General features: G+C 41.9%; 2 protein-coding genes across 2 annotated transcripts; both read left to right on the top strand.

Annotated features, from left to right (window-relative positions):
- Nucleotides 1-187: 187 nt before the first annotated feature.
- On the top strand, nt 188-16,474 carry LOC311144800 (negative elongation factor B-like). Its single transcript, XM_084180939.1, has 13 exons — nt 188-433; nt 4,997-5,157; nt 6,549-6,648; nt 6,831-7,061; nt 7,248-7,433; nt 7,596-7,708; nt 7,811-7,913; nt 8,037-8,132; nt 8,358-8,500; nt 8,780-8,886; nt 8,992-9,133; nt 15,160-15,268; nt 15,605-16,474. The coding sequence occupies exons 1-13, from the start codon at nt 332-334 to the stop codon at nt 15,761-15,763; spliced, it is 1,752 nt and encodes a 583-aa protein (XP_084037065.1). The 5' UTR covers nt 188-331; the 3' UTR covers nt 15,764-16,474.
- Nucleotides 16,475-21,997: 5,523 nt separating this feature from the next.
- On the top strand, nt 21,998-23,851 carry LOC311144807 (P2Y purinoceptor 2-like). Its single transcript, XM_084180949.1, has one exon. It carries the CDS (start codon nt 22,623-22,625, stop codon nt 23,700-23,702), a length of 1,080 nt encoding a protein of 359 aa, XP_084037075.1. The 5' UTR covers nt 21,998-22,622; the 3' UTR covers nt 23,703-23,851.
- The last annotated feature ends 2,272 nt before the right edge of the window (nt 23,852-26,123 follow it).

The raw sequence follows: 26,123 nt of genomic DNA, 5'->3' as shown, positions 1-26,123 counted from the left end.
AATAGTTTTTTTATTGCTAAATCACTTCATAGAGTCCTTGAAACTTAGATGGTCTTGTTCATGTCCCTGATTTAATGTTGTATTCTTGAAATGATACACTAAATCCGACTTCCAATATGTAATTATATGGAGAAGCGTAACTAATTGCGCTTCGGATTGTTTGTGCACATCGGCCTCTTTACTGGGTGCACTGCTTACAGGAAGCGTGCGTCGTTAGCCAAGAAGAAAGAAAGTAGCGAACTTGTAGTCATTAGTTTACGAATATATCGTATTATTAGCTCTATGTTTCTTTAATTAAACATATGTGCAATTATATTATACAAAATAGAAAATGTTTGCGGGCCTGCCTGAGCTTGGGATATCCAATGGCGAGGATCTAAAAGAAACACTGACCAACTGCACAGAGCCTCTGAAAGCCATTGACCAGTTTCAGGTAAGCTAGCTAACTACCTTTAGCTAGCAAGCTAACAACAGCTAAACATGATGATACTAGCGGATCGACAAAGTGGTTCAAGCTAACGGTGTGTTGATTATTGACGATCATTCTAATTTAAGCGGTTCGTTAACGTACGGCTATGTCATTAAAACAACGTTAGCAATACAGTAATGCACTAAATGAGCCTAACGTTACTATTTCAAGTGTCCTATTTAGGCGAATTGGCTCTGGCAGCCAAATACTCCACTATGAATCGATTCTCAATCGCGTTATGGTTCTAGAAACATAAAGCCCTCTACTTTCATAACCGGTTTTAAAACAGTTGCAGCCAACAATTTCAGTGACAACAAAGCAAAGGCAGTACAGTATGAAGATAGGCCAATAGATGGATTAGCTGACAACGTCACAAAACACGATGCGCACACTTCAATGGGGGCAGAAGTCCATGAGTAGTTGTGATTCTGGATGGCCAGATAGCTACCAACGATTAAATGAAACGGCCATGTAGGGAATCGTATGTGACTCGTTTCATCTTGTTCATGATACCATGTCTTGTTTTGACAGATTTCATGTTAATATGTCAAACATTTGATAGCTCGCTAACCAGCAACAGTAACGATGTATTTGAGAGACAAGTGCTCATTGTTCAAATGTATTTGTTGCAAAAAACATGGGACGAAATATAGTTTACATGTCAACAATCTAAGCCAGCCCCATCTGTTTTGCCCTATAGTTGCGTACATGTAGGTTTTGTTACTAAACTCCAAAATAATCGATTCCTCGTATGCGAACGTGAGTAGATTACCTTGAAAACAACGGCCAGACATCTTGGACTTCTTCTTCGATGAGGTTTAACGGCGGTTGGCATCCAATTTGTTGCATTACCACCACCTACTAGACTGGTATACAACTCCCTTATATTTTGCTTGGAAAATTAAATAAAGAAATACCCTATCTTTTAACACTACACTCACAAATTCAAAATTATTATTAATAATTAACATCACCCCACTCCACTATTTAAAAATATTCATTCCTACCTCATGCCCTCAACCTGAGATGATGGAACATCACCACTTAACACTCCCTGTAACTCTTCTGATGTCAAGTCTCACACACCCAAATACCTCTCTTCAGCTGCCACCACAACCTCAATTTTCTTAGACTTACATTCCATCCCTGCTGTACAATTAATAACCATTGCTATAAATGCTAAAAATCCAGTCTTACTGAAACATATATCACTTCTTGGCCTATCCCTCTGCATTGGTACATCTCTACTACTCTCACCACTCCTCCCCCTTGACCCATCTTCCTCTACTTTCTTCACTGCCTCAGCATATGACAACTTCTTCACTACTCTTACCCTGGAAACCTCAACCTGCCTCTCTCGCACAGGACATTTCTGATCCCCAGCCCCATGGGCACCCCTACAATTAGCACATACCACTACTTTCCCCAATGCTACACATTCCTTTGTCTCATGCCCTTCTGCACACTTCTCACACCTTGGAACCTCCCTCCTATACACTGCTGCCACATGCCCATAAGTTTGACACCTGTAACATCGTAATGTGTTCAGCACATAAGCTCGTACAGGATAACTTATAACTTAACTTCACTTTATCAGACAGACTCAACTTCAAAACTCAAAAGAACAGACAATGACTCCCCTGTTTCTCCACTCTCGCCCCCCTGTTTGTGTCGCACCAAACGACGAGCATCACACACACCGGGAATCTTCCCCTTCAGTTGGTCCACTTTTACATTTACTGCTACCCCAGTAATCACTCCTTTCAATGGTGCCCTTTTCTTGAGAACGAAACAATTCACCATTCTTTCCCCCATTTGTCTAAATCTGAGCACCTTCTCTCTCTCTGACCAACAGAAACCCAAACAATTATCACTAGACCACTTCTGGTTACCCTCACGATGCCACTTTACCCAACGCTTTTTTCACCCATCTTGAAACCCCAAATGGATCAGCCAAAAGGCAAGGGTCCACTTTTTCCAAAAACGTCACTCCTACTGTCACAGACTCATCTTCATCCTGACCCTTTTATATTTTATTTATTTCACCTTTATTTAACCAGGTAAGCCAGTTGAGAACAAGTTCTCATTTACAACTGCGACCTGGCCAAGATAAAGCAAAGCAGTGCGGAAAAAAACAACAACAACACAGTTACATATGGAATCAACAAAACGTACAGTCAATAACACAATAGAAAATCTATATACAGTGTGTGCAAATGTATTCAGTTATGGCGTTAAGGCAATAAATAGGCCATAGTGCAGAAATAATTACAATTATAATTTAGTATAAACACAGGAGTGATAGATGTGCAGAAGATGATGTGCAAATAGAGATACTGAGGTGCAAATGAGCAAAATGAATAACAATATGGGAATGAGGTAGTTGGGTGGGCTAATTACAGATGGGCTGTGTACAGGTGCAGTGATCGGTAAGCTGCTCTGACAACTGATGCTTTAAGATAGTGAGGGAGATAAGAGTCTTCAGCTTCAGAGATTTTTGCAGTTCGTTCCAGTCATTTGCAGCAGAGAACTGGAAGGAATGGCGACCAAAGGAGGTGTTGGCTTTGGGGATGACCAGTGAGATATACCTGCTGGAACGCATACTACGGGTGGGTGTTGCTATGGTGACCAATGAGCTAAGATAAGGCAGGGATTTGCCTAGAAGGGATTTATAGATGACCTGGAGCCAGTGGGTTTGGCGTCGAATATGTAGTGAGGGCCAGCCAACGAGAGCGTACAGGTCACAATGGTGGGTAGTATATGGGGCTTTGGTGACAAAACTGTATGCATGCATGACTGTAAGTCGCTTTGGATAAAAGCGTCTGCTAAATGGCATATTATTTTTATTTTTTTTATAAAACGGATGGCACTGTGATAGACTACATCCAATTTGCTGAGTAGAGTGTTGGAAGCTATTTTGTAAATGACATCGCCGAAGTCAAGGATCGGTAGGATAGTCAGTTTAGCAGCATGAGTGAAGGAGGCTTTGTTTGCGAAATAGGAAGCCGATTCTAGATCTAACTTTGGATTGGAGATGCTTAATGTGAGTCTGGAAGGAGAGTTTACGGTCTAACCAGACACCTAGGTATTTGTAGTTGTCCACATATTCTAAGTCAGACCCGCCGAGAGTAGTGATTCTAGTCGGGCAGGCGGGTGCAAGCAGCGTTCGATTGAAGAGCATGCATTTAGTTTTACTAGTGTTTAAGAGCAGTTGGAGGCCACGGAAGGAGTGTTGTATGGCATTGAAGCTCGTTTGGAGGTTTGTTAACAGTGTCCAATGAAGGGCCAGATGTATACAAAATGGTGTCGTCTGCGTAGAGGTGGATCTGAGAGTCACAAGCAGCAAGAGCGACATCATTGATATACACAGAGAATAGAGTCGGCCCGAGAATTGAACCCTGTGGCACCCCCATAGAGACTGCCAGAGGTCCAGACAACAGGCCCTCCGATTTGCAATCCTCTGTGCAATCCTCAGGCTCCGAGTACTTCACCACACCTTCCACCTCCGATACTTCACCCTCATTCACTTCCATTTCTCCTCCTGTCTTCAGCTCACTTTGCTTACATTTCCTACCATTCTTCTTTAACAAACCTTCTCCCTTTTTTCTTCCATTTTTAACTGGCTCAAGCTCACAGTCTTCCTCCCTCTCTCTCTTAGACCTCCTCTGCCTCTCTTTTTCCCTAAATCCTCCTCAGTCATCCAGGTATAAGTTTCCTTATGATAATACTGCACTTCTCCTGACATGCATCTGTTTCTTGCTTTCTCAAGGGACTCCATTTACCTTCCTACTCTCCCTTTCTACACTTATTCATAGCGCTTTCGATAAAATATCGAAACTTCTATTCGATTAAAAATAAGCCTCACGTAGCAAAGTAGCAATTACATTTTTTTGTTGACCAAATTCAACACTCGTTGACCTCTATGCAAACATTTCTTACTTCATGGACTTATTTTTGTTGACAGATTTTGGGTGGAGGAAACCCTCTCACTTCACCTCTAACTCTCTGTCCTCGCTCATGAACATTTCTTTGTGTTCGCCTTGTCCAAAATATGCGTGCGCACCCGGCGTGTGGACCAGAGCCAGCTGGCAGTATAACGATTCAAAGTGCTCTGAAGTCATGCATTTCGTATTTTGGATAAATGACACTGTGCGCACATAGATGTTTGTCAGCACTTTACCAACACATGTACTTTAGCTAGTGAGTTACTAAATTCCATCAGTAAACAAAATTCATCATGAAACGATTCAGAGCTAGCTAGCTAACTACGTGCTAACAACAAAGCTAGTTAGCTAACATTAGCTAATGTTATTTGAATGACGAGACCTATGCTAACTAGCCACTTAATTTATAATTATCGCAACTAATTAACACAACAGTTAGATTGAACCACTTTGCCTCTACTTAGCAACCTCCCTGAGTATAGATTACAATAACATTTCACTGCTCCGATTTATCAAATTAATAACACCACTATTTCAGTGCATTGATTATTATCTCACCACCGGTCTGATAATGTGTTTGCAGACAGAAAATGGCATTTTGTTGCCAACTCTTCAGTCCGCTCTTCCCTTTCTGGACCTTCACGGGACTCCTCGGTTGGAGTTTCACCAGTCTGTCTTTGACGAGCTTCGTGACAAGTTGATGGAGCGAGTCGCCACTATCGCGGAGGGCAAGGATGAGGACCGGTGCGACATCTCTTTACATGTATACAGTGCATTCGGAAAGTATTCAGACACCTTCATTTTTTCCACATTTTGTTATATTACAGCGTTATTCTAAATTTCCTTAAATACATTTTTTCCCTCATCAATCTACACACAATACCCCATAATGACAAAGCGAAAACAAGTTTTTAGAAATTTTAGCCAATTTATTAAAAATAAAAAACAGATTATTTACATAAGTATTCAGACCCTTTGCTATGAGTCTCGAAATTGAGCTCAGGTGCATCCTTTTTCCATTGATCATCCTTGATGTTTCTCCAACTTGATTGTAGTCCATCTGTGGTAAATTCAATTGATTGGACATAATTTGGAAAGGCACACACCTGTCTATATATGGTCCCACAGACAGTGCATGTGAGAGCAAAAATCAAGGTCGAAGGAATTGTTCGTAGAGCTCCGAAACAGGATTGTGTCGAGGCACAGATCTGGGGAAGGGTTACCAAAAAATGTCTGCAGCATTGAAGGTCCCCAAGAACACAGTGGCCTCATCATTCTTAAATGGAAGAAGTTTGGAACCACCAAGACTCTTCACTCTTCCTAGAGCTGGCCGCCCGGCCAAACTGAGCTATCGGGGGAGAAGGGCCTTGGTCAGGGAAGTGACCAAGAACCCGATGGTCACTCTGACAGAGCTCCAGAGTTCCTCTGTGGAGATGGGAGAACCTTGAAGAAGGACAACCATCTCTGCAGCACTCCACCAATCAAGCCTTTATGGTAGAGTGGCCAGACGGAAGCCACTCCTCAGTAAAAGGCACATGACAGCCTGCTTGGAGTTTGCCAAAAGGCACCTGAAGGACTCACAGACCATGAGAAACAAGATTATCTGGTCTGATGAAACCAAGATTGAACTCTTTGGCCTGAATGCCAAGCTTCACGTCTGGAGGAACCCTGGCACCATCCCTACGGATGGCTGACAGAGCTTGAGAGGATCTGCAGAGAAGAAACTCCCCAAATACAGGTGTGCCAAGCTTGTAGCGTCATACTGAAGACTCGAGGCTGTAATCGCTGCCAAAGGTGCTTCAACAAAGTAAAGGGTCTGCATACTTTTGTAAACGTGATATTTCAGTTTTTATTTGTAATACATTAGCACAAATGTATATAAACCTGTTTTTGCTTCGTCATTATGGGGTATTGTGTGTAGATTGATGAGGGGAAAAGACAATATAATCAATTTTAAAATAAGGTAACGTAACAAAATGTGGAAAAAGTGAAGGGGTCTGAATACTTTCCGAATGCACTGTATATAGCTGGCTACTACTTAGCTAGTAAACACCAGGTCTGGATAGCGAAATCATCAGTGTAAACTGTTGTACATGTTAGACATGATTGTTTGTTTATTCCTCCTCCCTCTACAGTTATGGTAAACTTGAAGAGCTTTTAGAGAAGAGTTTTCCGCTGGTGAAGATGCCTTCCATTCAGCCAGTGGTCATGCAGGTTCTGAAACATCTTCCAAAGGCAAGTCTCTGTCTTTCCACCGTACTTTTAATGAATGCACCTCATTAACCCGCAACGCAGATCTTTTTCTCTTTATAGTTGTTTGCACCTGCCATTGGCCATGTTTTCTCTCTTCAAAACACTGTGGTCCTACCACAGCTCAGTGTTTGAAATGTATTTCCTGACTGACTTCCTATGAACAGGTTCCAGAGAAAAAGCTGAAGCTTGTGATGGCTGATAAGGAACTGTATAAGGTCTGTGCTGTTGAGGTGAAGAGGCAGATCTGGCAGGACAACCAGGCTCTCTTCGGGGATGAGGTTTCGCCCCTGCTCAAGCAGTATATTGTGGAGAAGGAGGCAGCACTTTTCAGCAGCGATCTCTCTATTCTGCACAACTTCTTCAGCCCCTCCCCCAAAGCAAGACGCCAAGGAGAGGTGAGCCACCCGAGTACATCTGGACCTTTTCATTACCTTTTGACTCCCAATAGATTCTGTTCACATTCCAATAAGGTTTTGATTAGGGCCAGGAGCCCATTATAACAAAAGTTTTTCCTAGTCTATCAACCATTTTTCTATAAACTCAGAAGAGAGTTGTGTGTGTTTTTTCTGTTTTATGTACAGGTAGTCTTGAAGCTGACCCAGATGATTGGGAAGAATGTGAAGCTGTATGACATGGTGCTTCAGTTCCTGCGAACCCTCTTCCTGCGTACGCGCAACGTCCACTATTGCACCTTGCGTGCAGAGCTGCTCATGTCCCTCCATGACCTGGACATCAGTGAGATCTGTTCAGTAGACCCCTGCCATAAGGTGTGCTCAATTCCTAAGAAAGAGACAATGCAACTGATCTGAATTGCCTTCTTCTGTAGGCAAACTGAAACAGGAATAGTATTGATTTCAAATATATACAAATCCGCTGGTGAATGTTCTGCATGCTGAGGCAGAGTGCTGTATTTATGTCTATCTTGGCAGTTCACCTGGTGCTTGGATGCCTGTATCCGTGAGAAGTTTGTGGATGCCAAGCGAGCCCGGGAATTACAAGGTTTTCTGGATGGAGTGAAGAAAGGACAGGAGCAAGTACTTGGGTGAGAAAAGAAGAGTGTAGGAAATGTGATTGAACGTGGCTTATGATTGTAGGATTCATAAAAAGATGTGACAAAAACGCAGTGGGTCTTCTTGCTTTCCAGGGACCTGTCCATGATCCTGTGTGATCCATTTGCCTGTAACACCCTGGTTTTGAGTACAGTCCGAAACTTGCAGGAATTGCTAAGCCAGGACGCTCTACCCAGAGTAAGACATTCAATGTTGTCGTTTATGGCCTTATGTTCCTTCTATCCATTTCTATATTCTGTCAATGCTATGTGGAGACCTACTGCCACTACTGAAGAGAGATGTTTATGTGTGAATGAACAGGACAGTCCAGACCTGATGCTGCTGCTCAGAATGCTGTCTCTTGGACAAGGTGCTTGGGATATGATTGACAGCCAAGTCTTTAAAGAGCCCAGATTGGTATGCATTCACTTCATGTTTCCACTAGTATTATTTTATAATCATTTGTTTTTCTTCAGTGAGTTTACGAGTCTGTAGTATATTACTTATGAGATACACAGTAAACAATAGTTTGATGTGCAGAGCTGGAAAGCAACCTCTTCACAATTACCACTGCTAGGTATGGCGTAGATGTGACATCCGGCCAGGGCAGAGACTCATCATATTTGATTCCTTCCCTCTCAGGAACTGGAGGTTGTAACCCGTTTTCTACCAGCCATGTTGTCATTAGTTGTGGACGACTACACCTTCACTGTAGAACAGAAGCTCCCCAATGAGGAGAAGACCTCCCTCACCTACCCCACAGCCCTGCCTGATGCCTTCAACAAGTAACCACTGGGATGGGCTGTCACACAGGGGATGGGGTTAGAATGGAACATGTTACTTTGGTAGACTTTGTATGGCTCTAATACATTTTTATATATGTTTGATGACATTAATAACATAATCATGTAAAACTATAGAATGTAAAACACATAGTATTGATATTCAAAAATATACATGTGCATTTAAATTGTCAATATTATGTACAGTGTACATGGGAGATTTGTGTTTAATGCATTTCAATGAGAAGCCTCTGATATAAAGTGAGTTCTCCCCTGCCCTAGGTACCTGCAGGAGAACAGGGTGGCTTGTGAGATAGGTCTGTACTACACACTCCACATTGCCAAGCAGAGGAACAAGAATGCCTTACAACGGTTACTTCCCGCTTTGGGTAGGTTCTGCACTTGTTTTGCCACAGGTTAATAGAAGGAAAAAAATACTGTTAGTGTATTGTTGTTAACATGGCTCTCAACATAGTTTTTTCAATTAACTGCAGTGGAGACCCACAACGACATGGCCTTTGGGGACATCTTCCTGCACCTCCTGACAGGACACCTCACCTTGCTCTCTGATGAGTTTGGGACTGAAGAGTTCTGCTCTGCCGTGTTTGATGGCTTTCTTCTCGCCTCTTTCTCCAGGTCTGTCTTGTCCTGGGACATACAGGAGATTACTGCAAATACTGCATTTGAAACCGATGGAAGTCTTACTGCACATTTATGAAATATGTGACATTGAAGTAGAATACTGTACTCACAATACGCAAAAAAAAACAAAGCTATAGATTTATCAATAATGGCTGTTGATGCCAAAAAGGCATTCAACCGTCTTGAATGGCCTTTTCTATTCAAAACATTGGAAGCTTTCAACTTTTCAGCTGAAATAACACATTTTATAAAAATATTGTATAAATGTCCTAAAGCAAAAATAGACATAAAATAATACAGGATCTAATGAAATTGCTTTAGAAAGGAGCACAAGACAGGGATGTCCCCTCTCCCCCCTCCTGTTTGCACTGGCAATTGAACCGCTTGTAGAAAGATTTAGACAGGACCCAAACATAACAGGTATTGGTAAACATGAATATAAACTAAACTTATTTGCAGATGGTCTCCTGATATACCTGACTAATATAAAAAAAATATTTTCAGAATACTAAAAAATCTCAGGATATAAAATTAACGTGGGAAAAAACGAAATAATGGCAATAGGAAAAATAATAACTCAAGATCTACAGCAATCCTTTAAGTAGACCACAAAAAATATGAAATACTTAGGATGCTTAATGAGTGACAATAAACAACAAATGCATGAACTTTATTCCATTACTCAACAATATGAAAGCAGATCTAATTAAATGGAATGATCTTCCCATGAATCTTACAGGTAGAATAAACCTCTTTAGAATGGCATGGCTGCCAAAGTTGTTGTATTTATTTTCGGTAGTACCAATTACCCCACCAAAGACATTCTTTTAAAAAGTATACTTGGTCATAAGACTACAGTGCATTCGGAATGTATTCAGACACCTTGACTTTTCCCACATTTTGTTACGTTACAGCCTTATTGTAAAATTGATCCCCCCAAAAATCCTCATCAAGCTACACACAATACCCCATAATGACAAAGCAAAAACAGATTATTAGAAATAAAAAACATAACATTTACATAAGTATTCAGACCCTTTACTCAGTACTTTGAAGCACCTTTTGGTAGCGATTACAGCCTCGAGTTTTCTTTGGTATGACGCTACAAGCTTGGCACACCTGTATTTGGGGAGTTTCTCCCATTCTTCTTTGCAGATCCTCTCAAGCTCTGTCAGGTTGGATGGGGAGCGTCGTGCACGGCTATTTTCAGGTCTCTCCAGAGATGCTCGATCGGGTTCAAGTCCGGGCTCTAGCTGGGCCACTCAAGGACATTCAGAGACTTGTCCCGAAGCCACTCCTGCATTGTCTTGGCTGTGTGCTTAGGGTCGTTGTCCTGTTGGAAGGTGAACCTTAGCCCCAGTCTGAGGTCCTGAGCGCTCTGGAACAGGTTTTCATCAAGGTTCTCTCTGTATTTTGCTCTGTTCATCTTTCCCTTGATCCTGACTAGTCTCCCAGTCCCTGCCACTGAAAAATATCCCCACAGCATGATGCTGCCACCAACATGCTACACCGTAGGGTTGGTGCCACCGTAGAGTCCTTTAGGTGCCTTTTGGCAAACTCCAAGCGAGCCGTCGTGCCTTTTACTGAGGAGTGGCTTCTGTCTGGCCACACTACCATAAAGGCCTGATTGGTGGAGTGCTGCAGATATGGTTTTCCTTCTGGAAGAATCTCCACAGAGGAGCTCTGTCAGAGTGACCATCGGGTTCCCTTTTTCAACATTTTGTTACGTTACAGCCTTATTCTAAAATTGATAAAATTTCATTTTTTCTTCATCAATCTACACACAATACCCTATAATGACAAAGCGAAAACAGGTTTATTTTGTGTGTGCAAAGTTAAACAAATTTAAAAAAATATATACCTCGAAATTGAGTTCAGGTGCATCCTGTTTCCATTTATCATCCTTCAGATGTTTCTCCAACTTGATTGGAGTCCACCTGTGGTAAATTCAATTGATTGGACATGATTTGGAAAGGCACACACCTGTCTATATAAGGTCCCACAGTTGACAGTGGACGTCAGAGCTAAAACCAAGCCATAAGGTCAAAGGAATTGTCCGTAGAGCTCCGAGACAGGATTGCGTCGAAGCACAGATCTGGGGAAGGGTACCAAAAAATGTCTGCAGCACTGAAGGACCCAATAACACAGTGGCCTCCATCATTCTTAAAATCAAATAAAATCACATTTTATTGATCACATACACGTGTTTAGCAGATGTTATTGCGGGTGTAGTGAAATGCTTGTGCTTCTAGCTCCGACAGTGCAGTAATATCTAACAAGTAATATCTAACAATTTCACAACATATACCCAATACACACAAATCTAAGTAAGGAATGAATTAAGAATATATACATAAATGGACGAGCAATGTCAGAGCGGCATGGACTAAGATACAGTAGAATAGTATAGAATACAGTATATACATACAGTGGGGAAAAAAAGTATTTAATCAGCCACCAATTGTGCAAGTTCTCCCACTTAAAAAGATGAGAGAGGCCTGTAATTTTCATCATAGGTACACGTCAACTATGACAGACAAAATGAGAATTTCTTTTCCAGAAAATCACATTGTAGGATTTTTAATGAATTTATTTGCAAATTATGGTGGAAAATAAGTATTTGGTCAATAACAAAAGTTTCTCAATACTTTGTTATAAACCCTTTGTTGGCAATGACACAGGTCAAACGTTTTCTGTAAGTCTTCACAAGGTTTTCACACACTGCTGGTATTTTGACCCATTCCTCCTTGCAGATCTCCTATAGAGCAGTGATGTTTTGGGGCTGTCGCTGGGCAACACAGACTTTCAACTCCCTCCAAAGATTTTCTATGGGGTTGAGATCTGGAGACTGGCTAGGCCTTTCCAGGACCTTGAAATGCTTCTTACGAAGCCACTCCTTCGTTGCCCGGGTGGTGTGTTTGGGATCATTGTCATGCTAAAAGACCCAGCCACGTTTCATCTTCAATGCCCTTGCTGATGGAAGGAGGTTTTCACTCAAAATCTCACGATACATGGCCCCATTCATTCTTTCCTTTACATGGATCAGTCGTCCTGGTCCCTTTGCAGAAAAACAGCCCCAAAGCATGATGTTTCCACCCCCATGCTTCACAGTAGGTATGGTGTTCTTTGGATGCAACTCAGCATTCTTTGTCCTCCAAACACAACGAGTTGAGTTTTTACCAAAATGTTCTATTTTGGTTTCATCTGACCATATGACATTCTCCCAATCCTCTTCTGGATCATCCAAATGCACTCTAGCAAACTTCAGACGGGCCTGGACGTGTACTGGCTTAAGCAGGGGGACACGTCTGGCACTGCAGGATTTGAGTCCCTGGCGGCGTAGTGTGTTACTGATGGTAGGCTTTGTTTCTTTGGTCCCAGCTCTCTGCAGGTCATTCACTAGGTCCCCCCGTGTGGTTCTGGGATTGTTGCTCACCGTTCTTGTGATCATTTTGACCCCACGGGGTGAGATCTTGCGTGGAGCCCCAGATCGAGGGAGATTATCAGTGGTCTTGTATGTCTTCCATTTCCTAATAATTGCTCCCACAGTTGATTTCTTCAAACCAAGCTGCTTACCTATTGCAGATTCAGTCTTCCCAGCCTGGTGCAGGTCTACAATGTTGTTTCTGGTGTCCTTTGACAGCTCTTTGGTCTTGGCCATAGTGGAGTTTGGAGTGTGTCTGTTTGAGGTTGTGGACAGGTGTCTTTTATACTGATAACAAGTTCAAACAGGTGCCATTAATACAGGTAACGAGTGGAGGACAGAGGAGCCTCTTAAAGAAGAAGTTACAGGTCTGTGAGAGCCAGAAATCTTGCTTGTTTGTAGGTGACCAAATACTTATTTTCCACCATAATTTGCAAATAAATTCATTTAAAATCCTACAATGTGATTTTCTGGAGAAAAAAATTCTCTATTTGTCTGTCATAGTTGACGTGTACCTATGATGAAAATTACAGGCCTCTCATCTTTTTAAGTGGGAGAACTTGCACAATTGGTGGCTGACTAAATACTTTTTTACCCCACTGTATGAGATGAGTAATGCAAGATATTATTGAAGTGGCCAGTGATTTCTAGTCTGTCTATAGGCAGCAGCCTTTAATGTGCTAATGATGGCTGTTTAACAGTCTGATGGCCTTGAGATAGAAGCTGTTTTCAGTCTCTCGGTCCTAGCTTTGATGCACCTGTACTGACCTCGCCTTCTGGATGATAGCGGGGTGAACAGGCAGTGGCTCGGGTGGTTGATGTCCTTTGATATTTTTGGCCTTCCTGTGACATCGGGTGCTGTAGGTGTCCTGGAGGGCGGGTAGTTTGCCGCCGGTAATGCGTTGTATAGACCGCACCACCCTCTGGAGAGCCTTGCGGTTGCGGGCGTTGCAGTTGCCGTACCAAGTGGTGATACAACCAGACAGGATGCTCTCAATTGTGCATCTGTGAAGTTTGTGAAGGTTTTAGGTGCCAAGACAAATTTCTTTAGCCTCCTGAGGTTGAAGAGGCTCTGTTGCGCCTTCTTCACCACACTGTCTGTGTGGGTGGTCCATTTCAGTTTGTCAGTGATGTGTATGCCAAGGAACCTGAAGCTTTCCACCTTCTCCACTGCGGTCCCATCGATGTGGATAGGGGGGTGCACCCTCTGCTGTTTCCTGAAATAATATGCCATTTAGCAGACGCTTTTATCCAAAGCGACTTACAGTCATGCGTGTATACATTTTTGTGTATGGGTGGTCCCGGGGATCGAACCCACTACCTTGGCGTTACAAGCGCCGTGCTCTACCAGCTGAGCTACAGAGGACCACGATCATCTCCTTTGTTTTGTTGACGTTGAGTGAGAGGTTATTTTCCACCAATACTTTTCCTAGAGCTGGCTGCCCGTCCAAAAAATCGGGGGAGAAGGGCCTTGGTCAGGGAGGTGACCAAGAACCCAATCGTCACTCTGACAGAGCTCCAGAGTTCCTCTGTGGAGATGGTAGAACCTTCCAGAAGGACAACCATCTCTGCAGCACTCCACCAATCAGGCCTTTATGGTAGAGTGGCCAGAAGGAAGCCACTCCTCAGTAAAAGGCACATGACAGCCTGCTTGGAGTTTGCCAAAATGCACCTGAAGGACTCTCAGACCATGAGAAACCAGATTCTAAACCAGATTCTCTGGTCTGATAAAACCATTATTTAACTCTTTGGCCTAAATGCCAAGCGTCACGTCTGGAGGAAACCTGGCACCATCCCTACGGTGAAGCATGTTGGTGGCAGCGTCATGCTGTGGGGATGTTTTTCAGCAGCAGGGAATGGAAGACTGGTCGAGATCGAGGGAAAGATGAACGGAGCAAAGTACAGAGAGCTCCTTGATGAAAATCTGCCCCAGAGCACTCAGGACCTGACTGGGGCGAAGGTTCACCTTCCAACAGGACAACGACCCTAAGCACACAGGCAAGACAATGCAGCAGTGGCTTTGGGACAAGTCTCTGAATGTCCTTGAGTGGCCCAGCCAGAGCCTGGACTTGAACCTGATCAAGCATCTCTGGAGAGACCTGAAAATAGCTGTGCAGCGACGCTCCCCATCCGACCTGGCAGAGCTTGAGAGGATCTGCAGAGAAGAATGTGAGAAACTCCCCAAATACAGGTGTGCCAAGCTTGTAGCGTCATACCCAAGAAAACTTGAGGCTGTAATCGCTACCAAAATGTGCTTCAACAAAGTACTGAGTAAAGGGTCTGAATACTTATGTAAATGATATCCATTTTTGTTTTTTTTATGTGGGAAAATTTCTACTAATCTGTTTTTGCTTTGTCATTATGGGGTGTTGTGTGTAGATTGATCAGGAGAAAAAACAATTTAATCCATTTTAGAATAAGGCTGTAACGTAACAAAATTTGGAAAAAGTCAAGGGGTCTGAAGACTTTCCGAATGCTAGATAGATAGAAAAAATAAAATAATAATACTGTACTTCCTGTGCAATTGGTTATATATTTTGCCTTTCTTATCTCATGTAACCTATAACTCCCTGACATATATTTATGTGTATTCCAGTAAAGAGAATGTCCACAGACACACCCTACGCCTGTTGCTTCACCTTCACCACAAAGTTTTGCCATCTTGTGTGGAGACCTTACTGAAAACCCTGGAACCCCCAAAACAGGTGGGCAAGCTGACATTTTGAATTTTTTTTGTAGCTTGAAACAGGTTCCGAAAGATGTATGCATGTAATTAAGACACCTGAATAACTAATGATGTAATCATGCATTTTCCCCATGAGAACATTATATTAACCGCATAAGCTCAGTGATTGATATTAATAATTTTTGTTGGTGGCTCACACTAGGTGTTGTCATGTTGTTTTTTTTACTCTGAACTCCACCTGTGGCTTATACCGTAATTTTTCCTGCTCAAGTCACATAGTCAGTGACATATGGAAACTCTATTGTGTTTCCATATTCCTCATTCTCTGTTCTCTGTGCTTGTCTGGTGTCCACAGAGCAGTGACCAGGTGAAGGAGTTGTACATCCAGCTGACAGAGAAACTGGAGGCCCAGAAGAAGAGTCCTCCCCAGCCAGATGAAGCCCCCTCTCTGGACCTGGGGCTCCATCCTGTTACAGTGCCCACTACAGCCTCCACGCCAACCACACCACTTTGAGAGAAGAGGAGGTAGGAAGCATCGAAAGAAAGAAACCCAGTGGTCTGAAAAAAGGATGCTGATATTTCATATAGAATTGAGGTCGGCTCATGAAACCACAAAAAAAGACTGCATAATGAACATTACAAAATGCCATTTCCTCTATGGTCAAGGTTTAGATTGTTTTCTAATGCTTGTTTATTTTTTTAAAGGTATTTTTTGTGGGGCAGTCCCACTCCTTTTGTAATTTTTGTTGCTTTATTGAAGAGGTAAAGTGTTTGAAAGACGGGGGTGGTGGGGGGGGGGGTCAGATTTGTATACATGTATGCCGGGGTCAGCGGTAGTAACCGCTGGACCAAACGGGCCACAGTGCTTGTTTTTTTTAAGCTGTCTATTTTTAAGCGGTCTTCCAGCTTTACAAATGTAGTTCAGTGGCCAATGTTTTTCAGTGGCAATTATTACTTTTATGAATATGTAGTCTTGCTTAATTATTGTTCAAAGTATGTTTTAATATGTAGTGCAGCTATCTATCTAGTCTGAATGTCAATGTATGAAGGCCTACTGTTGTTTGGTTTGTGTCAGTGGTGAAGCAAGCTGTAAATAAAATAATTATTTAGAAATTAAGTCCAAAAATATTTTCAAAAATGGAAGTTGTCAAGGGAAGCAATATGACTAGTACTGGAATTAAATGATCAAACATACATGATGTTGAAACAACAGCAGACATACCTTTTTATTTAACCTCAGACCTCCCACAGTAGAGTGACATCACTATGAAGAATAGAAGATGGACTCTAATCTTGCTGCTTTCAAGAAGAGGATGGAGGACACTCTTTCTCGGCTGCCCATTTGTGTCTTTACGTGTGAAGGTGACTTTAAGATGGGCTGGATCCCACTTGGCAATGAAGAAAGAGTCTGTTGTGTCCTTTGAACTGTCTGTAGTTGTGTCCTCTAAGCTCCTGCTACTCACACACCCTGCATCCTCATGGGAGTCATTTGACACCATACTCTTGAAGCAACTCTTCTTTACTGTGCGTCTTGTAGGTAGTGAGCTACACCTCTTACCCCCACCCAGTTGGCCCCACTCCCCTTGCAGACTCAGGACCTCTAGTTGGAGCTGCAGGGTGTCTGGGGAGCAGCAAGGGACCTCCAGGCAGCAACGTGATGTAGCTGTCTCTAGGTGTTCAACATCCCTGTAATATCCACACATTCCTGACGTGTGGGCACATCTGGAGGGCAACCATGATGTCATGTTTATATCAAAGTAGGTATTACAACATTTGCGAATCTTGCGAGCCAAACTACCTGTGACTGAGTTGTTAATGGGCTGTCGGTGCTTGCCTTTGCCTGTCTTGACGTCTCCTCTGTGGCTCCTCAAGAATCACCTCATAGAAGCGCCTGAATTCTGGAGATGTGTTGTCGCCCTGGTGGTATTTCTCTTGCACATTCCTAGTGGGGGCTGAGGAGGCGAGGTGCTTTTATCATCACATCAAAAGGTTAAGCAGTCTTGAACAACTTAATTTCATACATTTTGTCAATGGTTGCAGTACAAAGTCTGAAGAAGGCTCAGTTTTAAATGAAATAACAGGAACTATGTGACTTCACCTGGAGTTATGCCAGTACACTGGAAAAGACTTGGTCTCTGTGGGCCAACAGGTTTCTAAGGCTTCAAACCACCATTCCTCAGATCGACTGATTTCCTGTGCTTCCTGAGATCAATGCGGTCTAGACTAGTATTAGCTCTGAGCTGACTTAGGCTTTCCTGCAGTTCGCCTGTCTTAGAAACATGGGAGTGCTGAGTCCTAGCAGTGGTGACCTGAGAGACATTGGCACTCTAAAGGAATGGATAATAATAATGAAAGCGTTAGTTAGCAAGTCAACCCAGACGTGATGCTGCGCTTGGTGTTTGGGAACTCCTGATCCTGTTGATGTTCCATTCAGACCGCTTTGACCCCACATCTCCACATTGACTGTCCCCGACCTGTGAAGATGGAACACTTAGAACTCATCAGAAATATCCTTGAACTCATCTTAAAGAATCAACATTGCACATCCCCTAATCCACAATTGTTACAACAGGAAAGATGATAGTAACTGGAACACACCATCTCACACTACGTCATGTCTTTGGCCAGACCTGCATAGGCCTCAAGTGTAGAAATCAAGCATTGTATATTTATTATTTTCATTGGGTGTGATTAATATTAGTCTCTAATAGAATGTAGAATGTTGGTAGCCTACCGTGGGTCGATGGAAAGCATTGATGTGTTCTCATTCTTTGATTATGGCTTCAAGCATGCTGATCTGTTTCTGATTGTACATCTTATCTGAAAAACAAGAAAATCAGAGGATGAGACCGGGCTATAGTTTTGAGACAATTAGATGTCATATGATTTGCATATTAGGGCCTCCTTTGATGTCATGATCCTCTACCTGCACCTTACAAAATCCAGGGGCTTTCCAGAGCTTTTTACTTGTGCCATTGGAGTGGTCCATTTGAGTTTCCACAAATTAGATATTTTTACATATGTCAAAGCATTGCGTGAGATCATTTAGAAGTTTGTCTTTGTAGTGGGTAGCAGAGCCATATACTTTTTTTAAATTATTGTTTTACACTTTTTATATATGTCTGTGTGTGTGTATACACACACTACATGACCAAAGGTATGTGGCCAGCTGCTCGTCGAACATCTCATTCCAAAATCATGAGCATTTAATATGGAGTTCGTCCCCCTTTTGCCGCTACAACAGCCTCCATTCTTCTGGGAAGGCTTTCCGCTAGATGTTGGAACATTGCTGCGGGGACTTGCTTCCATTCAGCTACAAGCGCATTAGTGAAGTTGGGCACTGATGTTGGGGGATTAGGCTCGCAGTCTGCAATTCAGGTCAGGGCTCTGTGCAGGCCAGTCAAGTTCTTCCACACCGATCTCGACAAACCATTTCTGTATGGGCTTCGTGTTGTGCATGGGGGCATTGTCATGCTGAAACAGGAAAGAACCTTCCCCAAACTGTTGCCACCAAGTTGGAAGCACAGAATTGTTTAGAATGTAATTGTATGCTGTAGCGTTAAGATTTCCCTTCACTGGAACTAAGGGGCCTAGCCCGAACCATGAAAAACAGCCCCAGACCATTATTACTCCTCCACCAAACTTTACAGTTGGCACTATTCATTCGGACAGGTAGCTTTCTCCTGGCATCCGCCAAACCCAGATTCGTCCTTCGGACTGCCAGATGGTGAAGTGTGATTCATCACTCCAGAGAACAAGCTTCCACTGCTCCAGCCGACGCTTGGCATGGTCATCTTAGGCTTGTGTGCGGCTGCTCGGCCATGGAAACCCATTTCATGAAGCTCCCAACGAACAGCTATTCTGCTGACGTTGCTTCCAGAGGCAGTTTGGAACTCTGTAGTGAGTGTTACAACCGAGGGCAGATGATTTTTACGTGCTACATGCTTCAGCACTTGGCGGTCCCGTTCTGTGAGCTTGTGTGGCCTAACACTTCACGGCTGAGCCATTGTTGCTCCTAGACGTTTCCACTTCACAATAACAGCACTTACGGTTGACCGGGGCAGCTCTAGCATGTCAGAAATTTGATGAACTTACTTGTTGGAAAGGTGGCATACTATGATGGTGCCACGTTGAAAGTCACTGAGCTCTTCAGTAAGGCCATTTGTCTGCCAATGTTTTTTCCTATGGAGATTGCATGGCGGTGTGCTCAATTTTATACACCTCTCAGCAACGGGTGTGGCTGAAATAGCCGAATCCACTAATTTGAAAGGGTGTCCACATACTTTTGTGTGTGTGTGTATGTATGTAGATATATACATTTTCCAGATTGACTAACCTTCATGTCTTAAAAGTAATGATGGACTGTCATTTCTCTTTGCTTATTTGAGCTGTTCTTGCCATAATATGGACTTGGTCTTTTGCCAAATAGCGCTATCCTCTGTCACAACACAACGATTGGCTCAAACGCATTAAGAAGGAAAGAGATTCCACAAATTAACTTTTAACAAGGCACACCTGTTATTTGAAATGCATTCCAGGTGACTACCTCATGATGCTGGTTGAGAGAATGCCAAGAGTGTGCAAAGCTGTCTTCAAGGCAGGGTGGCTATTTGAAGAATCTCAAATATAAAATATATTTTGATTTGTTTAACACTTTTTTGGTTACTACATGATTCCATATGTGTTATTTCATAGTTTTGATGTCTTCACTATTATTCTACAATGTAAAAATGAAGAAAAACCCTTGAATGAGTAGGTGTGTTAATGCTTCATTAAATAGTACCCGCAAAACACCAGTCTCAACGTCAACAGTGAAGAGGCGAGTCTGGGATGCTGACCTCTAGGCATAGTTGCAAAGAAAAAGCCATATCTCAGACTGGCCAATAAAAAGAAAAGATTAAGATGGGCTGTCTAAGCCACAAAATACACCTGAATGGATTTCTACACATATGTAAATACCACGGGAGTCCTCTTACATTTGGGAACTTTACCTTCCTATTGATCAAACAACCATGAAAAGGTAGGCAATCTCTCCTTCAGTTATGCACATCAACAACGGCAAGATCAACAACGAATGCTTGCCAGAGCAAGATGAGCTAAAATCGAATGATGGAACATTAGATAAATCCTCTCAAACTTTAGCTAGTTGGCCGTCAAAATTGGACGGATAAACGATGGGGAATTGTAGCCTACTCATCCTTTTGCAGCTTGCCTGCCAATGCATGCTTGTCCCAACCAAGCACCCAAGCTAACTGGCTAAAGTCGGCTAGCTTGCTAGCTAGCTACTTCCACACACAAATGAGAGAACGCCTCACTCTGACCATTTTACTCGTTCTAGCAGATCTGGTTAGGCTGTTTACATGTTATCTAGAGCGTTCGTGACTAACTATTACTTAGTTTTTTGCATACATTTACTGACACCAGTCACATTCAGTGGGTGTTGCGCATTAGTAAATTAATCAGTTATTCTGTTCTCTGGCACACTCAGATGACAGTGCTCTGATAGATAGCCAGAGTGAATTTGCGAACGCAAGAGATATGCAAACTGGATAACAGTTGTTCAAGTTCTTGCTAGCTAACCAAATTACACCTGCATCTCTAGCTGTGTAAAGCCACCGAAAAACGATATGAGGGAAAAAGTAAATCACTCACCCACTCCTCCAATGACATGACATCCTCCTAGCAGCTAGCTATCTAGCTAACGTTACGCTCTGTGTTTTTAGCATGCTACATAAATAGATATGCTAGCCTATTTGCCATGTTGACTGACTTGTGATCATTGCCCTTGCTAGTTTGATTGTATTGACAGTCGCAGCCTTAGTTACATTCGTCCATTTTTGTCCAAAATATTGAGTCATTGTAACTGAAACAGTGCATCCCGAATGGAGGCAACCAGGACAGCTGTGATTTACAACCTGCTAGGAATATTTTTTGGACTACCAAGAAATGTGTTGGTGAATTGTATTAATCATGCATTAAACTGCATCAATCTATTCTGCCAACAATGCCTTAGTTTACGTCATGGAATGTTGACTCCAATATAACCTATTTGTAAAACCTCTTATGAAGTTGGCTTTGTAGCATAAACTGGGAATTTGATATTTTTTACTGATATTATGATTGTCTGTTTGTTTCATATCTGCAAAGTAGTTAACACTGTCAGTTCCACTTTAAAGTTCATTGGCATTGCTATGGTAATTGGACAAAGTAAAGAATTTGGAATTCTCAATGTAGCAATACTGATTCTAATATCACCTAGACACTACAATCAAAATAGGCTACAAAAACATCTAAATGACTGGACCTAGGAAAGACACAAAATAAAAGATTACTAGGATAATTTTAAAACATTGAATTAATAAAATATGTTTTTCCTGTTTATTTACATTACATCCATTACTCAGGAACAATTTATCAGCAAGATAATGTAGTGGCCATTTTTGTGCAACCAGTAGGCCTGTTTGTACATTGACTATGACAAACTGGCCGGGTCTTGAAGGTGAAAGTTTGTATGGACTTGTTTGAAAATGCTACAATAAAATTTCAAAATTAAATTAATGTATTCAGTGAAGTGATGTCACAACCTGACTATAATAATGTTAGGGGTTGCAACTCCTAGAACCACACAGGAAAAAATAATTAGGTTTAGATCATATGTGTGCTGTACACCATCATGTGGTAATGAGAAAGAGCAGTTCCGCTTCTGTATGCTTTACATATCATGATTGTGGGCAACCACCTCATAGTATTCGGGAAGTTATAACATGTTTGTCATTCAGATGTTGTCCCACTGATGGACTACAAGTGCAAGCTTAAGTAAGTAGCCTACTAAAAAGTAGATTTTTATGACTTTTCATCATGATCACGAGCTTCTCCATAATGCAGAATATTTCTGAAAGTTCCATTGTGTAGAGATATTGTAACCTTCATCTCATTGGATTCAGAAATACTTTTCACAATTGCTTTCAGTTATGTAAGCTTGAATTAGATTTACATTTTTACATTTTAGTCATTTAGCAGACGCTCTTATCCAGAGTGAGTGCATACATTTTTAATACTTTTTCGTAATATTTATACTTTAAATAAGGGAGTTCTATTTTTTGCGACAAAGTTGATGTCACTCGTGAGATCTTTTCTCACTTCAGTTATACATTTTACATCCTGTTCTGTGGCTTTTCAGTTCTACTATCTGGCTACACTAAACACCGCTTTATAAGAATTGACAAGGATGTAACACACAGTGTAACTTATTTTTTCTACTAAATATGTACAATTTCATGCAAGTTTCTTTGTGGTCTGACTAGCAATCCATCCATTTTCAATTTTTCAAGGTGAATGTTTATATCCTGCATCCCCCTACATCCCATCCCAAGATGAACAGCACAATGTCTGCGTCCATGCTGCCTCTGGGCAACATCACAACCAACAGCAGTCTCTGTATAGTGGAACCCCAGCATGTCTCCATCACTGTTTTCCTCCTCTTGGTCTTCCTGGTTGGTTTCTTCCTCAACAGTTTCAGTCTGTGGGTCTTCTGCTGCCGTATACCACAGTGGAGCTCTGGTGCCGTCTTGCAGTTTCATTTGGCTGTCAGTGATGCCATCATCACACCAGTTGCACCATTTATGGCAACATACTTTGTCATGGGTAGCCACTGGCCCTTTGGAGCTTTTCTGTGCAAGTTGAAGATTGCCCTGCTGATCATTCACTTCTATGGCAGTATCCTGTTCCTCACACTCATCAGCATTCATCGATACATGGCAGTTGTCCAGTTTAAACAAGGCTCCCGCATGAAACGAAAGGCGTTTGTTCAGAAGCTGTGTGCTGGAGTCTGGCTGGTTTTGCTGGCTAAGGGGATTGCCTGTTTCTCCTTCTTAAACACAAGTCAAGTGGGAAACCGCACACAATGTCTAAGCATTCATCAGCGAGATTACATTGACACCTACTTTGCCATCAACTTCGTTTTGCTCATCCTTGGGTTCCTAATGCCTTTCTCAGTGGCAGTAACCTGCTATGTTCAGATAGCAAGATCAGTGTCTCGCATCAATATCAACACGTTTAAGGGCCGTGGTATTAAGGCCAAGTCCCGTAAAATGGTGGCCATGTGTCTGGTGATATTTGGACTGTGCTTCATGCCTTTGAACGTGATACGCACTGTGGCTGTTGTGTTAAAGAAGTACTTTCCAGAACAATGCATCCTTCTGCAGGTGGAGACCGCATACTATTTTTCCTGGATTTTGGCTGGAGCAAACTGCTGTCTGGACCCATTGCTTTACTGTTTTGGATCACACAATTTTGTTAAGGCTATTCATGGGTCTCTCAGAAAATTTGATGTGAAGTTCAAAGAAGACCCTGCCACAAATGACCAGATCAGCTACAATGCTGCTATTGATTCTCCCTCCATTGTATTAGAACACAAGGAAAACATCCACACCCAGCATTCGAACACGTCTTGAATAAGGAACCTCATAGTTATCTCATCACATTTGCTCAGTGTCTTCATAATCCTGAGAAAGTATAGTTTTATTATCTACAGTGAGGGAAAAAAAGTATTTGATCCCCTGCTGATTTTGTAAGTTTGCCCACTGACAAAGAAATGATCAGTCTATAATTTTAATGGTAGGTTTATTTGAACAGTGAGAGACAGAATAACAACAAAAAAATCCAGAAAAACGCATGTTGGTTAAGGGCTGTAAGTAAGCATTTCACTGTGATGTTTGCACCTGTTGTATTCGGCGCATGTGACCAATAAAATTTGATTTGATTTGATGTCAACAATGTTATAAATTGATTTGCAGTTTAATGAGGGAAATAAGTATTTGACCCCTCTGCAAAACATGACATCATGAGGAAGGAAAATTATGTAGATATATTGAAGCAACATCTCAAGACATCAGTCAGGAAGTTGAAGCTTGGTCGCAAATGGGTCTTCCAAATGGACAATGACCCCAAGCACACATCCAAAGTTGTGGAAAAATGGCTTAAGGACAACAAAGTCAAGGTATTGGAGTGGCCATCACAAAGCCCTGACCTCAATCCTATAGAACATTTGAGGGCAGAACTGAAAAAGTGTGTGCGAGCAAGAAGGCCTACAAACCTGACTCAGTTACACCAGCTCTGTCAGGAGGAATGGGCCAAAATTCACCCAACTTATTGTGGGAAGCTTGTGGAAGGCTACCCAAAACATTTGACCCAAGTTGAACAATTTAAAGGCAATGCTACCAAATACGAATTGAGTGTATGTAAACTTCTGACCCACTGGGAATGTGATGAAATAAATAAAAGCTGAAATAAATAATTCTCTCTACTATTATTCTGACATTTCACATTCTTAAAACAAAGTGGTGATCCTAACTGACCTAAGACAGGGTATTTTTACTAGGATTAAATGTCAGGAATTGTGAAAAACAGAGTTTAAATGTATTTGGCTAAGGTGTATGTAAACTTCTGACTTCAACTGTACTGTCATATGGCGTATTGTAATTGTAAAGCAAAACCTATGAACATGCTCTGTTTAAAACTAAAGTGTTTATCGTATGCATTTTAAAAGGAATACCTTTTTCACAGCCTTCATTTTAAATTAAATTTTACTCCTGTAATGCTTTAAAAGTCTTGGTAAATTCTCTCTTCTTATGGGCTTATAATAACACTGTCTTTGGCATGATCATAGGGAGGGTAGAGAGCGACATGATTTCTTACTGTCAACAACATACAGTTAGAAATTCAGAGTTACAGTCTAGATATTAAAATCATGGTTTGTAAATGTTTGATTTTAGGCTACCTTTCCTCATCTTTTGGATGTTATAGTTTAAATCCAGCAGTGGTGGAAAAAGTACCCAACTGTCATACTTGAGTAAAAGTAAAGATACCTTAATAGAAAATGACTCAAGTAAAATTTAAAGTCACCCAGTAAAATACTACTTGAGTAAAAGTATCAAAGTATTTGGTTTGAAATATACTTAAGTATCATAAGTAAATGTAATTGCTAAAATATACAGTGGGGAAAAAAAGTATTTAGTCAGCCACCAATTGTGCAAGTTCTCCCACTTAAAAAGATGAGAGAGGCCTGTAATTTTCATCATAGGTACACGTCAACTATGACAGACAAATTGAGAAAATAAATCCAGAAAATCACATTGTAGGATTTTTTATGAATGTATATGCAAATTATGGTGGAAAATAAGTATTTGGTCACCTACAAACAAGCAAGATTTCTGGCTCTCACAGGCCTGTAACTTCTTCTTTAAGAGGCTCCTCTGTCCTCCACTCGTTACCTGTATTAATGGCACCTGTTTGAACTTGTTATCAGTATAAAAGACACCTGTCCACAACCTCAAACAGTCACACTCCAAACTCCACTATGGCCAAGACCAAAGAGCTGTCAAAGGACACCAGAAACAAAATTGTAGACCTGCACCAGGCTGGGAAGACTGAATCTGCAATAGGTAAGCAGCTTGGTTTGAAGAAATCAACTGTGGGAGCAATTATTAGGAAATGGAAGACATGCAAGACCACTGATAATCTCCCTCGATCTGGGGCTCCACGCAAGATCTCACCCCGTGGGGTCAAAATGATCACAAGAACGGTGAGCAAAAATCCCAGAACCACACAGGGGGACCTAGTGAATGACCTGCAGAGAGCTGGGACCAAAGTAACAAAGCCTACCATCAGTAACACACTACGCCGCCAGGGACTCAAATCCTGCAGTGCCAGACGTGTCCCCCTGCTTAAGCCAGTACATGTCCAGGCCTGTCTGAAGTTTGCTAGAGTGCATTTGGATGATCCAGAAGAGGATTGGGAGAATGTCATATGGTCAGATGAAACCAAAATGGAACTTTTTGGTAAAAACTCAACTCGTTGTGTTTGGAGGACAAAGA

This window comes from Coregonus lavaretus, assembly GCF_964263955.1.
Source record: "Coregonus lavaretus genome assembly, chromosome: 17".
In the NCBI taxonomy this organism is placed as follows: domain Eukaryota; kingdom Metazoa; phylum Chordata; class Actinopteri; order Salmoniformes; family Salmonidae; genus Coregonus; species Coregonus lavaretus.
The sequence above is the reverse complement of the archived record's forward strand: the minus strand, read 5'-3'. Positions and strand labels throughout refer to the sequence as shown.

What these genes read in the sequence shown, in the direction of transcription:
- LOC311144807 (XM_084180949.1), top strand. Translation starts at nt 22,623, where the DNA reads ATGAACAGCACAATGTCTGCGTCCATGCTGCCTCTGGGCAACATCACA.
- LOC311144800 (XM_084180939.1), top strand. Translation starts at nt 332, where the DNA reads ATGTTTGCGGGCCTGCCTGAGCTTGGGATATCCAATGGCGAGGATCTA. An exon ending in AAGCAAGACGCCAAGGAGAG is followed by an intron (nt 7,062 to 7,247) that starts GTGAGCCACCCG and finishes TTTTATGTACAG; the next exon opens with GTAGTCTTGAAGCTGACCCA. An exon ending in TCTTTAAAGAGCCCAGATTG is followed by an intron (nt 8,133 to 8,357) that starts GTATGCATTCAC and finishes CTTCCCTCTCAG; the next exon opens with GAACTGGAGGTTGTAACCCG.